The 17,585-nt window shown below is 43.7% G+C and overlaps 1 protein-coding gene across 46 annotated transcripts in view; it reads left to right on the forward strand.

Moving 5' to 3' along the window:
* The window catches only part of SORBS1 (sorbin and SH3 domain containing 1), a 351,749-nt gene that overhangs the window by 184,394 nt on the left and 149,770 nt on the right, over positions 1 to 17,585 (forward strand). For 38 of the 46 annotated variants that reach the window (XM_068258094.1, XM_068258093.1, XM_068258095.1 and 35 more), the window contains 3 exons: positions 3,387 to 3,413; positions 3,500 to 3,612; positions 15,845 to 16,615. In XM_068258094.1, coding sequence (XP_068114195.1) covers positions 3,387 to 3,413; positions 3,500 to 3,612; positions 15,845 to 16,615 — 911 coding nt within the window. The remainder of the gene's footprint in view (positions 1 to 3,386; positions 3,414 to 3,499; positions 3,613 to 15,844; positions 16,616 to 17,585) is intronic. The other 8 variants (XM_068258114.1, XM_068258123.1, XM_068258124.1 and 5 more) reach the window with 1 other exon arrangement.

The raw sequence follows: 17,585 nt of genomic DNA on the forward strand, positions 1-17,585 counted from the left end.
TTAGAAATGATACGATCCCAAAGTACACCTATTTTTACTCTGAGAGCTGAATTTCCATTTTATTTATAACTGCTTTATTCATGTTCTAACAAGTAGAAATGCTTTCTAAATTGCCTGACTTTGTTCAGGGGACCTGACAGTGTAGAAGTGTTTATTTACATTCCTCACTTGATACAATTAAACACAAGATAACATTATCTACAACTTCGGATGCGTCCAGATTTCTCTGCACTGAACCATTTGTGTAACCCTGTGTATAACCCTTTGAATGCTGTTCTAGTAAAAAAAAAAAAATGCTGGTTGCATAAAATATGCTGTAAATAATCTATTAGAGCAAATAAGAAATTTTGGGTTTCATTTCGCTTTAAAGAGGAACTAGAGTGAAAATAACAATGATTAAAATGGCTTATATTTTTGCAATATTAATTTAGAAATGTAGTCCGCGTTTCCCCATTGTAAAATCTTTCCTCTCTCTGTTTTACAATCTGAAATGTATCAACATCTTTAGTCCTACCAGGTGATGTCTGTTGGAAACAGCAGTTATTTCCCACAATGCAATGAGGTTCAAACACAGTAAACTGTCAGGACCTTGGTCATAACATCATACCGCGGGAGGTGTTTCACTAAACTATCTGCCACACAGACACTTGCCCACCCCCCCCCCACCCCCCCCCCCCCCCCGATGATTTGTTTGGGAAAAGGAATAGATTTCTCATGGGAGAGTGGGTATCGGCTACTGATTGGGATGAAACTCAATCCAAGGTTAAAGTTACTTTTTAAAACAGGACTCTACAAAGTACAGTGGTAATACACAGCAACCATTTTATCCTGAACAAAGCTAAAAGTAAGCTTTGTCCATCCAGTCTCCCATGTTATGTAGCTCTCTGCTGCCACCATGCAATGAAAGACTTTATCTGAATAATTTGGAGGATTTTGCCATGATCACATCCACATTTGACAGTAAAGCTATGTACACATGGTAAATTAAAGTAGTTTGGAATGAATGATAAACAATATGATGGGTCGCCCACTTCTCATTGAAAAAAAAAAATCTACCTAAAATCAAAACTAACATACAGTACTTTTTGTGTGCATTTTAAGCAATCTACCCGGCAGATCATGGTCAGTAATTGGTAGTAAAAGTGCCTACAGAGCTTGTTAGATTTACAACAGGTGTCTGTGAAGTGCAGCTGCAGAAAGCAGGAGCGTAGCATACTCTCCATCATTCTACAATCCCATCTTGAACCATCAGTTGCAGTCTTCTGGGTTTGATGTACATCAATCGTTTGAAGTCGTCTGCCCCGGACCATGGTTCTGTCATTTATAATTTTTTTCCCAACTATGTAAATTTAGCCATGTGCACGTAGCTTAACAAGTGCCTCTTAGTATTCTTTAGGTTAACTCAACATTTTAAATGTTTGGCTGGGCAATAAGTTTGCCTAGGCCTACCTTTAGGCCTCTTTCCCACCAGGACGTTGCGTTTTAGGGGACGTTATGGTCGCATAACGTGCCCCTAACGCAATGCCTGGTGGTGTTGGAGGTGGACGCCAGAGTGAGCCGCGTTGTGCGGCTGTTGGTGCACCTTTTTTGTCTCATACCTTGCGGGGACCACGTGATCGGAACACTCTGCATCACGTGGTCCCGCCAGCCAATCAGCGGCCGATCCAGGAAGAAAACACAGCAGAAGTGACGGGAAGTCCGGCTCTTTTCAATGAATCGAGCCGAACTTCCCATCACTACACTGCAGTGCAGTGAATATTAGCCATGTGGCTAACAATAGCGGACTCTCCCCTCCTCCTCTCCTCCTCAAAATAAAAAAAAAACACAATACTGAGCATGTGCAAACACTCTAACGTAGAACGCACAGCATGCTGCACTTTTAAATAACGTGCAGCGTTACACCGTAACGCAACGTGGGCACTGTGAACAGCCCATTTTTTCATTACTGTGCGGTGGGCTGCATTACAGGCTGCATTAACGTGCGCCTGTAACGTCTTACTGTGAAAGCAGCCTAAAGGACCACTTTTGCGCAAAATGATAAAATTGCACTATGCATATGCACTATACATTCATTTTTCCAGTCGCTGTCACTTACAGTAAGCAGTAAAAATTGGCACAGATCTGACAGGTTTTGGACTGTACAGAAGAAAATCACAAACTTTCCATCTGACCTTTGCAATATAGGTCAGACTGCCAGTGAATTTTTTTTGCAAAATGTTGTATTTTTTGCATAATTTTGCATTTTGTGATGTCATTTCTGTTTAATCGTGTGATGTAATTGTACTACTTCATGTAGGTGGGTATAAAGACATCACCTGGGTGAGGGGCGGTACACCTGAGGAAGGGCAATGCCCGAAATATGTTGTGTGTATGCCTCTGATTGCTCCCAATACAGTTTGATTCCTGAGCCATTTGTTTGCCGTCTCCAGTTTTGATTGCTTCCAGGTTTTGGACTAGTCCATATCTTCTTGGGGGATTCTCATTTTTTTCTTTTTTTTTCCAAAGCACTTACTGAATGGTAGTGGCTCAGTCCAACTGCCAGAATAGTGTGCAAGCAAGTAGAGAGGTCAGCCGGCATCTTTGTATAGATCCTTTCCATACAGTGCTTATGTAAAGAACAAAGGACACGCTAGAAATGCCCTTTGAGGAGATGGACTAGTCCAACACCTGTAAGATCTGTCAGATTGTTACTGCCTACTGGAAGCGACAGCAACCTAGGAGAAAAGTAATTTAGGGTGCATTCTATTCTGGGGGAAATGTACTTCTTTCAAATATGTATTTAAAACTTAACAAGTTTTCATGATGGTGGTCCTTTAAAGGAAGCTAGAAGTCAAATGAGCAATTATTAAACCTTTAAGTGCGTTTCACAATAACGAATTAGAATAACAAAACACCCCCAAAAAACGATTTTAGTGCTAGTGCTTTTACGTCTTGTCAGATCATCTCCCCTGGAGCCACGTATGTATATGAAGGCAAATAACAGTCCGTAATTAGTGTCATGTCAAGCACTCGAAATTCTATGCTTATTATGGGTCTTCTAAGCGGTAGCGTGCAGCTCCATACGTCTTAAGTTCACAGAGCCCGATTCACATCAAGTTCACAGCTTTTCAGCCACTCGATTGTGTTTTTTCCCTCTTCAAGCTGACAGGCTCAATGGACAATTCTTCCTTTATTTCTCTGAAAGAATTCTTTGTGTCCACAAAGGTCAGAAAGAGTGAGGACATGATATGTAATGCCAGTTACTATGGCATTCAGGCTTCAGCAGTCCCGTTTGGGGATGTTGGCTGCAGAAGACTTTTGCCTTTCTGTATTGGTGATGCTGCTCTTTGTACGTTTCTCGTGTTTGACCGATTCTTTTTATTTTCTCTTTTTGCATGAATAAAAAGGTGACGTGCCAGCGGAAGCAGAGGCAGGTAAGGAGACCTTTACCCTACCCGTTTCTGAAAGAGTGATCTCTGCAGCAGACGTGAAAACTGTGAATTCTTCTTCCTCTGTGTAGATGACAGGCCTTCTTCAGTAGCAGAATCGAATGGGGATTCTCAGCACTCCACTCTCGCTGCCAAAGGATTCCGGAGCGTCCGCCCTAATCTCCCTTCTGACGGCAAGACGCAGGTACGGGAACGTCCTCCTGACACCACATCTTCATTTCCTGTTGTTTTATTTCAGCAGACCCAGCTTCTATCCTGCTATAAAGAGCAGTGTTCAACTGAGCCAAGCACCATTTTAACATGCATGCCAACAATGTGGCTTGTTGATAAAAAAAAATTAGCAGAGGATTCTCGTTAATAAAAAAAACTTACATTTTACCTTCTTATTTGTAAATTTTAAAAATTTAGCAGAGGATTTGATTAGCCTACTTCCTCCTATTTCTTAAGCCCAATGTACACGATATGATTCTTTGTACGATTCGATTACGATTCTATTTACGGATCCGATTAAATCCGACATGTCCGATCACGATTCGATTCAATTCGATTTGCCATTGTTTTGCAATGGCAAATCAAATTGCATTGAATCGAATCCTGATCGAACATGGCGGATTTAATCGGATCGTAAATAGAATCGTAATCGAATCGTACAAAGAATCATATCGTGTAGATTGGGCTTTTGGTCTAAGCTTCAGGCACATAAGGACTGATGTAATTACTTTATTGCACACATTAGCAGACGGCAAACAAAAAACTTTTGATCAGAGGGAAGGTGGTTAGATAGAACACTGTGCTTCAAACAGTTTACAGAAGTCACAGATGCTATCTTCACACCTTCTACTGGATAAATAATGGTCAGCTAGAAGGGGACGGAGGAACATGACAGCTCCTATAGCCATTAGAAACCAGGAAACAAAAGTGGTGCTTGGTTCCTTTTAAGGCTGCAACAAACTTCCGAAAGGAAAATAACACTTTGTATTTACTACCTGTAGGAGATGCCAAATGTGTCTTCCTGGTCATCTGTGCTGTGAAAGTGGAGACACAGGTCTGTGTGTTTTCGAACCTTCCACTGACTCATGTTTTAAAGGGAACCCGTGGTGAGAGTTATTGAAGCTGCCAGATTTTGTTCCTTGTAAACAATGCCAGTTGCCTGGCAGTCCTGCTTATCTTCTGGCATACGCAGTCAAAACCCTGGAACAAGAATATGACGAATCCAGTAAAACTTGAGTCAGAGTACCTGATATGCATATGTTTGTTATTATTATTATTATTATTATTTATTGTATTTATATAGCGCCAACATATTACGCAGCGTTGCACAATAGATAAAAGGGTTAACATACAAGGTAGGACATACAGGAAACTCACAACAAAACAAGATCATGCAAATGATTTGATAATACAGTGTCATAGGTCAAAATAGAGACTGTTCTAGTCCACAAGAGGGGTGATTGTCAGTTTGTTCACGGTCAATGGCTGAATGTGTTAGAAATACAGGATCAGGAGGACTGCCAGGCAACTGGTTTTGTTTAATAGGAAATGCGTATGGCGGCCTCCATATTCCTCTCACTTCGGCTTTCTTTTGAACTGGGTAGTCCAGTCTCTTTTATGTGTCAGTGGAATGGATTGGCCATCGTCAGACCAGGACCTCAAGAGGCAGACCTCCATTTTTTTTCCTTTAGGTATCACGATTTATTCAATTGAGAGTTTGGCAGTCCCTAATCGAGGGCTTTTAAATACATCTCTTGATCTGATTATTATTTTTCTGCAGTGCCTTAAACAAGTAACATTATTTTTTTTCCTTACTCTTCTGCAGCTAGTGACAAGTGCCATGCTTAATCACCTTCCTTTAGTTTTCTTTTCAGTTCATTGTGCTTTGGCATGTAGTCTGACGTTTCAGTATCCTGCACATGTTTGGTTTTCGGAGTACTTATTATTATTTAGTATTCACATAGCGCCGACATATTACGCAGCGCTGTACAATGTATATATATATCTTGTCACTAACTTTCCCTCAAAGGAGCTCACAATCTAATCCCTACCATTGCCATATGACTATATATTATGTAGTGTAAGTACTGTAGTCTAGGGCCAATTTTAGGGGGAGCCAATGAACTTATCTGTATGTTTTTGGAATGTGTGAGGAAACCGGAGTGCCCGGAGGAAACCCACGCAGACACGGAGAGAACATGCAAACTCTTTGCAGATAGTGCCCTGGCTGGGATTCAAACCAGGGACCCAGCGCTGCAAGGCGAGAGAGCTAACCACTACGCCACCGTGCTGCCCACTACTTGGTGACTGGTGCCAATCACACTGTTGCCAGCAGTTTCTTTACATACTATGCAGGATGGTTTTCGATGTCATTACTAGAGGTGGTCTGTGAGATGCTAATGTCTCCGGCTTAGGGCCCTTTTACACTTAAAGGGACTCTGAGCTCTAAAAATAATCGCAATTGGTACTTACCTGGGGCTTTCTGCAGCCCACCGTAGGTCGCGTCCTGGCTCCTCTCCTAGTCTCTCTGCACAAATGGCTCCCGGCGACACCAGGCCCGAATGTCGGGCCCTCTCTTCCTGGAAGATGACGTTAGTTGTCATCACGGCGGCCAGCGTGACTGTACTGCGCATGCGCGATTAAACCGTGCATGCGCAGTACAGTCATGCCGGCCGCCATGATGATGCAAGGCGGCCGGCGTGATGACGACTAACGTTATTATCCAGGTGTCACCGGGAGCCATTTGTGCACAGAGACTGGAAGAGGAGCCAGGACGCCGCCGTGGGACCTCCCTACTTACAGTGGGCTGCAGAAAGCCCCAGGTAAGTACCAATTTCGATTATTTTCAGAGGTCAGGGTCCCTTTAAAGTGGACCAGAATGCAGAACTTCCTCTCTGCTCTAAAAGATAAACAGCATAATTACCTTTAAATAAAAAAAAAAAAATTTTTCTTTGTTACAATGTAACAGGGGTACAGAGATGCCAGAAATAGAAAAATGTCTAAAAAGTTTAAAATTTGTGGAGGCTGTGGTGGGCTTGCCTCCTCCAAACAGACACAAGATATGCCAACAAAGTTTAGCAGAACAGATTTATTTACATACTCCAGAGGAAAATGCAATGCGTTTTTGCAGGTACGACCCCGCTTCATCAGGCAATAGGTAGGAGTACGTACAGTGCGGGTCTGTAGCTGGGCCAAGCGCCAAGTGGTGAAGGGGTGTTATCCCCTTTTTTCCTGATCTACGGAGACGCAACTTCTTAATCCTGAGTGGGGTCAGGTCTGATCTCCCCACCTGCTATTACAGTGGCTGCCTCTGAGGTAACCCTGCATTGTGAGTATATTTGTATTTACTCTACCCACTTCACCCCATATTACCTAGTACATACTACACTATATGTGGCTCTTGGTGTCCCTATCTTTGATTTCTTTGTTACAGCTGATACAAATCCTGCAATAAATCTGCATTGTGTCTGCTTCCGTCTTTCATGGAAACAGACATATTCTTTACATCCTGTGTTTACAAATTAGCTGCTCTGCTGAGGCAGCCAGCTGACACAGCTGAGAAGATCATATTTCCGCTGTGATTAGGCACAGATGAGGGGAATTAGACAGCCTAAACTATCTAAAGAGTGCAAGAGTTCAGGTCCACTTTAATGTGTTGCGTTTTAATGCGCTTTTTATCTCCATAGCAGTGCATTGGGATAAAGCTTCAGTCTTTCAGTATATGGTGTGAGTCCGAGCACACTTTCATGCTGTAGTACAACACAGGTAGCCATGCGTTTACCTGATTGCATTTAATGACATTGCTCACCATACACAAATGCATGTAGCACTGTCCTAATGCTGTGCTGCACAGTGCGTAAGTGTGGCCTATGCGCCATCTGATGTCATTGCATATTGAACATTGGGGTATATTGCAGAGATCAGCTCAGCAACGGGACAGCGTGTCCGGGCCCTTGCAGGCAAACTTAATGCAGACGGTATTCACCTTGGAAGTGGGCCAATCCAGATTGGCAGGAAGTGCGCATTTGATTGGCCCATGCAGTTTGCGTTACATTTGCATGCAGGCTGGATTAGCACATCATTGACCTTCTTTTGGATATTACATGCAAATGTTTGAGTAAGTTTACAGTACACTTGAACTGAAAGGGATATGGAGGCTGCCATATGTATTTCCTTTTAAACAATACCAGTTGCCTGGCTGTCCTGCTGATCCCTCTACCTCTAATTCTTTCAGGGGTAAACCCTGAAAAGGTATGCACATCAGAGTTTTCTGGCTGAAGTCTGGCTGATTTAGCTCCATGCTTGTTTCAAGTGTGTAATTCAGAGACTACTGCAGCCAAAGAGATCAACAGGGCTGCCAGGCAACTGGTAATGTTTAAAGGATACCCGAACTGACATGTGACCTGATGAGATAGACGTGTGTATGTACAGTGCCTAGCACACAAATAACTATGCTGTGTTCCTTTTTTTTTCTTTCTCTGCCTGAAAGAGTTAAATATCAGGTATGTAAGTGGCTGACTCAGTCCTGACTCACAGGAAGTGACTACAGACACTACTACACTACTCATTGAAAAGAAATTCCAACTATAAAACACTTTCCTAGCAGAAAATGGCTTCTGAGAGCAAGACAGAGGTAAAAAGGGGAATTTGTTATCAGTGAGGGTCACACTGTAGTTACTTCCTGTCTGAGTCAGGACAGAGTCAGCCACTTACATACCTGATATTTAACTCTTTCAGGCAGAGAAAGAAAAAAAGTAACACAGCATAGTTATTTGTGTGCTAGGCACTGTACATACCCATGTCTGTCTCATCATGTCACACGTCACTTCGGGTATCCTTTAAAAGGAAATAAATATGGGATTCTCCATATCCCTCTCAGTTCTGGGGTACTTTAACCACTTAGCAACCTTTGCCACGCTTATCTACGCCCCTTTAAAATTCACCTGGGTCACAGGGGCGTAGATAGGCATCTCCTGTTTGTTTTCCCACCGTGAGCGTTTGCGTTTGCGATCGCGTGCACGCGTATTTGCGGTCGCATTCGGCACCCGCTGGTCAGCCAATCAAAGTGCTTACAAGTTTGAATGAGCACTGCCAAAGCCAATGACAGTGCTCATTCATTCAGAATGTGTGTAAACATTGAATCAGTCACTATGCTGTTACAGTTACTGATATCACTCGTGAGAGGATCTCGGATAACTAGTACAGCATTAGTGAGTGATCAGCATCAGTGAGGGTTTTTTTTTATAATAAATTATACCCCCCATTAAGCCCATTAACCCTTGCCTCCCTGAAATGTTAAAATTGCTGTGGTTTTTAGGTGAAAAACCCTGTGGTAGAGAAGTGGTTAAAGAACTTCTGCTAGTGCTGAGACTCTGTACCATAATGCAGCAGTCACCACAACTCAGGGCTAAGAGAGATGTGTTGCACGGGACGGCGCTGGTCAGTCATCATAATACTGTATATGGACTAGCTGAACAGTCAATGAACACATATTACTTTTTTTCTTCCAGGTATTTTTTCAGGTGTGGATTTTTAGGGTTAGATCGACAACAAACAAAAACTCGGGTGCTGCTACTTTTTTGTTTTGGCATTATGGCCCTTGTTTAGTTAATGGATAACTGATGTGGGAGGGATATGGATGCGGACATATTTATTTCCTTTTAACCAATACCAGTTGCCTGGCATCCCTGCTGATCTTCTCTCTCTAATCCTTTTAGCCATAGACCCTGAACAAGCATGCAGCAGATCAGGTGTTTCTGAAACTATTGTCAGATCTGACCAGAATAGTGTGTAAGGGGTGTGGCCTGCATCTTTGTATAGATCCTTTCAAGGGAGTGCTTTTAAAAACCATGAATGAATTACTTAGAATCCCCCATGAAAAGATGGACTAGTCAAAAACCCGTCAGCTCCATCACTTCTAATAACTACTGTAAGTGACAGTTACATAGGAGAAAAGTAATTTATAGCTCATTTTACGCTGCAAACAATTGTAAAATTTAAAATACATGTAAACACAAACAAACAATTAAGATGTGTTTCCAAAGTGGTCCTTTAAAGAGACTCTGTAACATCAAAAACATCCCCTGGGGGGTACTCACCTCGGGTGGGGGAAGCCTCGGGATCCTAATGAGGCTTCCCACGCCGTCCTCTGTCCCACGGGGGTCTCGCTGCAGCCCCCCGAACAGCCGGCGATAGACCCGACTGTCCAATTCAATATTTACCTTTGCTGGCTCCAGCGGGGGCGCTGTGGCTGCTTTCGGCTCCGAACTACACGGAAATACCCGATCTCAGTCGGGTCCGCTCTACTGCGCAGGCGCTGGAAACTTGCGCCTGCGCAGTAGAGCAGACCCAACGGCGATCGGGTATTTCCACCTACTTCGGAGCCGACAGCCGTCAGAGCGCCTGCGCAGGAGTCGGGAAGGTAAATAATGACGTCATCTTGTACGGAGGGCCGCAGCGAGACCCCTGAGGGACGGAGGACGGCGTGGGAAGCCTCATCAGGATCCTGAGGCTTCCCCCACCCGAGGTGAGTACCCCCCAGGGGACGTTTTGACGTTACAGATTCTCTTTAAGATTATTTAGCTGGGTACCTTAGAGACCTTGTTCCATACTCCAACATGAATTTCTAGAAATGCTCAAAGGCCTGGACCTAAGACTGTGAGATAGGTGGGCATGGAAGAGAGGTTGCTGCTTTTAGTTGAGAACAATGAAAATGGGGAGTAATGCTGGGCATACACAGCTAGTTTTTGACCCATTAAGATGGCTTGATAGATCATTTCCGACATGTTCGATCTCCCGCCCCATTGTATCGCCACTATTCCGGATTGCAGTGAATGGAAAAAAAGATAAGAAAAATGAGAGGAAGATAAGAGAATTGACTGTGGAATTGAGCAGAGAAATGATCAAGCGGGAGAATCGAGCGGCAAAAACGAGTCGTGTATGCCCAGCATAATACAAGGAAGAAGGGCGCGGTACTTGAGAGGCTGCTGTACAGGAATTATATACAATCACCTAAAGGATTATTAGGAACACCATACTAATATGGTGTTTGACCGCCTTTCACCTTCACAACTGCCTTAATTCTACATGGCATTGATTCAACAAGGTGCTGAAAGCATTCTTTAGAAATGTTGGCCCATATTGATAGGATAGCATCTTGCAGTTGATGGAGATTTGTGGGATGCACATCCAGGGCACGAAGCTCCCGTTCCATCACATCCCATAGATGCTCTATTGAGTTGGGATCTGGTGACTGTGGGGGCCATTTTAGTACAGTGAACTCATTGTCATGTTCAAGAAACCAATTTGAAATGATTCAAGTTTTGTGACATGGTGCATTATCCTGCTGGAAGTAGCCATCAGAGGATGGGTACATGGTGGTCATGAAGGGATGGACATGGTCAGAAACAATGCTCAGGTAGCCTGTAGCATTTAAACGATGCCCAATTGGCACTAAGGGGCCTAAATTGTGCCAAGAAAACATCCCCCACACAATTACACCACCACCAGCCTGCACAGTGGTAACAAGGCATGATGGATCCATGTTCTCATTCTGTTTACGCCAAATTCTGACTCTATCGAGACTCGTCAGACCAGGCAACATTTTTCCAGTCTTAAACTGTCCAATTTTGGTGATCTTGCGCTATTGTAGCTATTTTCCTATTTGTAGTGGAGATGAGTGGTACCCGGTGGGGTCTTCTGCTGTTGTAGCCCATCCGCCTCAAGGTTGTGCATGTTGTGGCTTCACAAATGCTTTGCTGCATACCTCGTACCTGCATACCATTCTTTGTAAACCCTAGAAATGGTTGTGCGTGAAGATCCCAGTAACTGAGCAAATTGTGAAATACTCAGACCTGCCCATCTGGCACCAACAACCATGCCACGCTCAAAATTGCTTAAATCACCTTTCTTTCCCATTCTGACATTCAATTTGGAGTTCAGGAGATTATCTTAACCACACCCCTAAATGCATTGAAGCAACTGCCATGTGATAGGTTGATTAGATAATTGCATTAATGAGAAATTGAACAGGTGTTCCTAATAATCCTTTAGGTGAGTGTATATGGAAGACGGGGCTGCGCATGGAATGGGTCGGCAAGAAAGCTGGCCTAGCGACAGAATTTGTATGAAAGCAGGCCTGCCCATGCTAGATTCCAGCTGTCTTGTTGAATGAGGTACCAAAGTCATATATCCATGTTGGCATATGAACTGTTTCATGGATTGCTTTGGATAATCAAGAAATAATTTATATGAAGTTGAGATGTTACCTTTGCCACTTGGTAAATTGGAATGTGTGTGCTTAAATGGGTACCCCTTGAGTAGTCCAATCAAACTGGCAATAATCTCATGTCTTGAAAACCAATGATAGTTCAAGTAAGCCCTGAGCAGTGAGTTGGTCAATAGTTCATTTGGAAGCATCAAAAAACTCTAGATAGGATTGAACTGTGGAGTGATGGTTTTGTACTGCATGGAGCCTAGGACAGCATGCAGCCCTACAATTTTGAAATCAGAAGGCGATCATGTGTGACGATGATGAGGAAACTCAATTAGCATTTAAATAGGAAGTGTTGCGAAAATCTTAAAATTTTAAACGCATACAAATAAGAAGTACATTTCTCCCTGAGTAAATTGAGCCATAAATTACTTTTCTCCTATGTTGCTGTCACTTACAGTAAGTAGGACAAATCTGACATTACCAACAGATTTTGGACTAGCCCATCTTCTCAGGGGCAACGTGGGGGGATAGGAGGCGCCCTATTTGGTACTGTTAGCACGGCACTTCCGTCTGTGACGGACGATTTTGTAAATGGACCAGTGTGGGAGCTATACGTAAACTGATTGAGGTTGGTATGCGCTCTTGATATAAAAGGTATTGGTATCTATTCAAGTGATTTAACTGGTAGTTCATTACAATAATCAATATCAAAATGGAACGATCCTACCTTAATGAGCAATCATTCCGTAATGGTCGTAAAAGTAAACAATCTTTATTGGAGCACTTAAAATATGACGTCATATTTTAAGTGCTCCAATAAAGATTGTTTACTTTTACGACCATTACGGAATGATTGCTCATTAAGGTAGGATCGTTCCATTTTGATATTGATTATTGTAATGAACTACCAGTTAAATCACTTGAATAGATACCAATACCTTTTATATCAAGAGCGCATACCAACCTCAATCAGTTTACGTATAGCTCCCACACTGGTCCATTTACAAAATCGTCCGTCACAGACGGAAGTGCCGTGCTAACAGTACCAAATAGGGCGCCTCCTATCCCCCCACGTTGCATCTAACCCCCTCCTTCAAGGAGGCGGGGTCACCACCTGGCAGGTGGTATTCCTTTTTCAGAGGAGCTGCGACCACTGAGAGTACCTCACAAGGCCGAGTGGGGACGGTACTTCCCCACATGCACGTCTAGACTGGTTGCCCTATAAGCAACCCAGCTTTGTGAGTATATCTTGATCACCTCTTACTATTAGTAGTAACTACACGTGAGATACTGCACCAGATTGGGCTCCCGGTGTCTCCCCGTCCCCCCTTTTCTACCTTCCAGCACAGACATCTTCTCAGGGGGGTTCTCAGGGTTTTCCTTATTTTTAAAAAAGCACTTAGTGAATAGCAGTTGCTCCGTCCAACTGCCAAAATATTGTGGAGCGAGCAGGGAGGCTGGCCAGCATCTTAACCACCCTGGCGTTCTGATAAGATCGCCAGGGAGGCTGCGGGAGGGTTTTTTTTAAATTAAAAAAAAACTATTTCATGCAGCCAACTGAAAGTTGGCTGCATGAAAGCCCACTAGAGGGCGCTCCGGAGGCGTTCTTCTGATCGCCTCCGGCGCCCAGAATAAACAAGGAAGGCCGCAATGAGCGGCCTTCCTTGTTTTGCTTACACCGTCGCCATAGCGACGAGCGGAGTGACGTCATGGACGTCAGCCGACGTCCTGACGTCAGACGCCTCCGATCCAGCCCTTAGCGCTGGCCGGAACTTTTTGTTCCGGCTGCGCAGGGCTCAGGCGGCTAGGGGGACCCTCTTTCGCCGCTGCTCGCGGCGAATCGCTGCAGAGCGGCGGCGATCGGGCAGCACACGCGGCTGGCAAAGTGCCGGCTGCGTGTGCTGCTCTTTATTTGGCGCAAATCGGCCCAGCAGGGCCTGAGCGGCAGCCTCCGGCGGTGATGGACGAGCTGAGCTCGTCCATACCGCCCAGGTGGTTAATTCTTTACAAAGACATTCCCTGAAAATTATTAATACAAAGTCCATGCTGAGAATCCCCTATGGAGAGATGGACTAGCCCAAAGCCTATCGGTAATGTCAGATTTTAACTACCTACTGTAAATGACCGCAACATAGGATAAGAGTAATTTATGGCTCATTTTACTCTGGGAGAAATGCACTTCTTATTTGTATGTGTTTTTTTAAATTTTAAGATTTCCGCGACAGTTCCTCTTTAAGTCTGAAAACAGCCACCATTATGCTGATTGGGTTGTGATTGGCCTTTGCATGACTGCCTTAATACATCAGGACTGTTATGCTAGGTACACACCATACAATTTTCTGTTAGATTCACCTGCCAGAACGATTTTTTCCAACATGTCCGATCTGAATTTCAATTGTTTTTTTTGTTGTTGTTGTTTTAATTGATTTTCATTCAGTTCATTGAAAATCAATAAAAAAAAAAATCAGGAAAACAATCGAAAAATCGATCCAATTTCAGATCAGACATGTTGGAAAAAATCGATCTGGCAGGTAAATCTAACAGAAGATTGTATGGGGTGTACCTAGCATAAGTGCAGCTTTGTTCCTATTGGTAGGTTGTTTTTTTTTTTTAAAGTATGGATTGCATAAGACATGCTGAGAGAATCATGATGTTTTGGGAATACTTTTAATAAACAAAGTGTTATTTTTTTTTCTGGCTTAAGTGTCCCTTTAAAAGAAGGAGTTTTACTCACCTGGGGCTTCTACCAGCCCCCTGCAGCAGTTCTGTGCCCTCGCAGCCACTCACTAATCCTCTGGTTCCCCACTGCCAGCTAGTTTCGTTTTTGCCGACAGGCCCGTCAGGACTGGCCACGCGTAGCTTTTTCCGCATTCCCGACTGTAATTAGCGCTATTGCGGGCCGCAACGCGTACAAAAATATACGCTGCCACATTACGAACGCATAGATACGTGGCAACGCGTATTTATGTACGCGTTGCGGCCCGCAATAGCGCTAACTGCAGTCGGGAATGCGGAAAATCTACTCGTGGCCAGTCCTGACGGGCCTGTCGGCAAAAACGAAACTAGCTGGCAGCGGGGGACCAGAGGATTAGTGAGTGGCTGTGAGGGCACAGGACTGCTGCAGGGGGCTGGTAGAAGCCCCAGGTGAGTAAAACTCATTTTTTTTTCTGACTTAAAGGGACACTTAAGTCAAACAAAAAAAATGACTTTTTCTCACCTGGGGCTTCCAGTAGCCCCCTGCAGCTGTCCGGTGCCCTCGCCGTCTCCCTCCGATCCTCCTGGCTCCGCCGGCAGCCACTTCCTGTTTCGGTGACAGGAGCTGACAGGCTGGGGACGCGAGTGATTCTTCGCGTTCCTGGCCACAATAGCGCCATCTATGCTGCTATAGCATATATCATATACCATATAGCAGCATAGAGGGTGCTAATGTGTCTAGGAAGAATCACTCGCGTCCCCAGCCTGTAGGCTCCTGTCACTGAAACAGGAAGTGGCTGCTGGTGGGGCCAGGAGGATCTTAGGGAGACAGCTGTAGGGGCTATTGGAAGCCCTAGGTGAGTAAAACTCATTTTTTTTGTTTGACTTAAGTGTCCCTTTAAGGTTCACTTTAAGCTGAAATCCAGACTTGGCGAAAATGACTCAGGATGACCCCACGGTCTGCCAACTACAGTACTATTTTATTGTAAAAAGAAGAAACAAAAAATCATATCCCAGAACATTTATATATATATATATTTTTGTCAAAGTAGCAGTCGTCACCACAATGACTCCTTCCTTTCAGCCGATGGTACCTTGGCCAGACTAGCTGGTTCAGAGGAAGAGAGTCAGGATATAAACTGAAAATTAGGCACCAAAAAGCCACATTAGGCAAGAAGATAAAAATAACGTGAGATTTTATTTATTTTTTTAAAACTTGAAATAAGTGAGCGGTGGTTGGGAAATTCTGGCTTATTTTACCTGAATCTGGATTGTTTTTAACTACAGTAATTGCATAAGTGTGGTCATTTTTTTTTTTTTTTCAAAATTCAAATGTTCCTGTTATTTTTGGCAACTTTAAATGGCACTATTTCAACGTTTGGAGACATCTATCTGCACTTTGATTTTGTAACGTTTCATATTTCCATTTTTTTGTCCTATGATACTCATTATCATTTTCTGGCCATTTCTTCCCTCTCTCCCTATCCTACAATGTGTGTGTTGGTCAACTCTGTAGAAAGTTGTCCCCCCTCCCATCCCCCCTCCTCCAAAAGAGGAGAGCTTTGCATGGCGTCCACATACTAACACCAAACTGTCCTACTTGAAACCGGTGCCTATCCTAGATGGGCTTTACCTGAGTGCACCAAAGCCTTACACTCCGCATGCCAACACCTCCCACTTCACTACAGTGTGTACCGCCACGGCAAACCAGGACATCTCTGCCGGTCACCCGCCCATTCCACCCCTCCCCACCCACTCCGGAGTAAAGCATGCTAATAGTAGCTCAGTGAAGTCCAACACGTCACCAAAACACCAGGCCAGGGAGTCAAGTGGTGCTCATAGAAGTGTTGCTGGAATGAATTTGAGTCATGAGCCCAAAGCCGATAAAAAGGTCAGCAGTCTATATGTAGCTTGTTTATCTAACAGCACTGGCTCAGCTGCATCTGAAAATCCCACTGGCGTTGCACATGATAAAACAGAGGGTGCTGAATTGGGAGCTGATGTAACTAAATCACCAGCCATAAACATTGTTCCTTCGATAATAGACACCGGAAAATCCCCACCTCCCATCCCTCCCAGGCCATTCTTTGACCCTGTCCCAAGTAAAGATCCTATTAGACTCAGTGAAATAGATACTCTGTGGAGTCAATGCCCTCTACATCAAGATATGGGACGCTCAGAGCCAGATACACAGCATCCCGCTGGCCGTGTCAACATGACTGCAAAGGAGCCCTACTTCCCATCACAGCAAAAACAAGCCCCAAGGGCACCGAGATTCCGTGGCATGGTACATGTTTTCATATACTTTCTTTTCTTCTCCATGATGTTCTGCCCATCACTAACACTTGTGTTGTTGTTACTTTGTACGCTGAAATACCATCTGCTCCAGTTCCAGTAATCTGATGCTTTTGTTTTTTTGTCTTTAGCACTTTATCATGCAACTTTTTATTTTGCCTTTGTATTACTTAGTGCAAGTTATTTTGTTTCTTGAATTATCAGATGCAACTAACAGTATTCATTCCTGCAGAACAATACAGATGTAGGCATCGTTTTTAGAAGTGCATATTATTTTTTGTATTTTCGTAGCAGTACTTGAAGTGTAAGAGCTAGTTCACACTCAGCGCTTGCCCTGTGACCGCGTTCGGGTCTGCAATCGCCATTCGGCTGCAAAATATCGCGATTTCAGCACGATTTGCGCTTGTAATTCCCGTCAATAGAACAAGAATCACAGCGCAATCGCCCCAAAGACACTGCATGCAGTGCGTTTGCGATTGATCAAAAACGCCGCAGTGTGAAGGTATCCATAGGGATTCATTAGTGGCGGCGCTTTCCTGATCGCCGACAATCAGCAAAGTGCTGAAAAAGCACCAAATGTGAACCAGCTCAACTGCAGCTTTTTGACAAATCTGATGTTGTAAGACCTTTTTTTTTTTTTTTTCTTAAACGCATTGACCTAATAAATGTTAAGTGCTAATCTGTCTTGTTCCATCCTTCCTAAACATGCTCTTCAGGTATCTTTTGTACCACAGGGGGCAATGTTTACAGATGTTTACAGTCCCTACACACACATAGCTTGTTTGCTTAGACACAGCATTTTATGGCCTTTATCTAATTAACCCTTTCTCCTGAGTTTCCTCCCAGGAGATGACTTTTCATCTTCTCTTAAAACATAGTTTGTCAGAACTTGGCAAATGGAAAAAGTAGGTAAAAAGGTAAAAAGTTATTTTGAGTATTTTCTTGCTTGGTGGGAGCTTTAA

The sequence above is a fragment of the Hyperolius riggenbachi genome, chromosome 10 (genome assembly GCF_040937935.1).
Source record: "Hyperolius riggenbachi isolate aHypRig1 chromosome 10, aHypRig1.pri, whole genome shotgun sequence".
NCBI classification, from domain to species: domain Eukaryota; kingdom Metazoa; phylum Chordata; class Amphibia; order Anura; family Hyperoliidae; genus Hyperolius; species Hyperolius riggenbachi.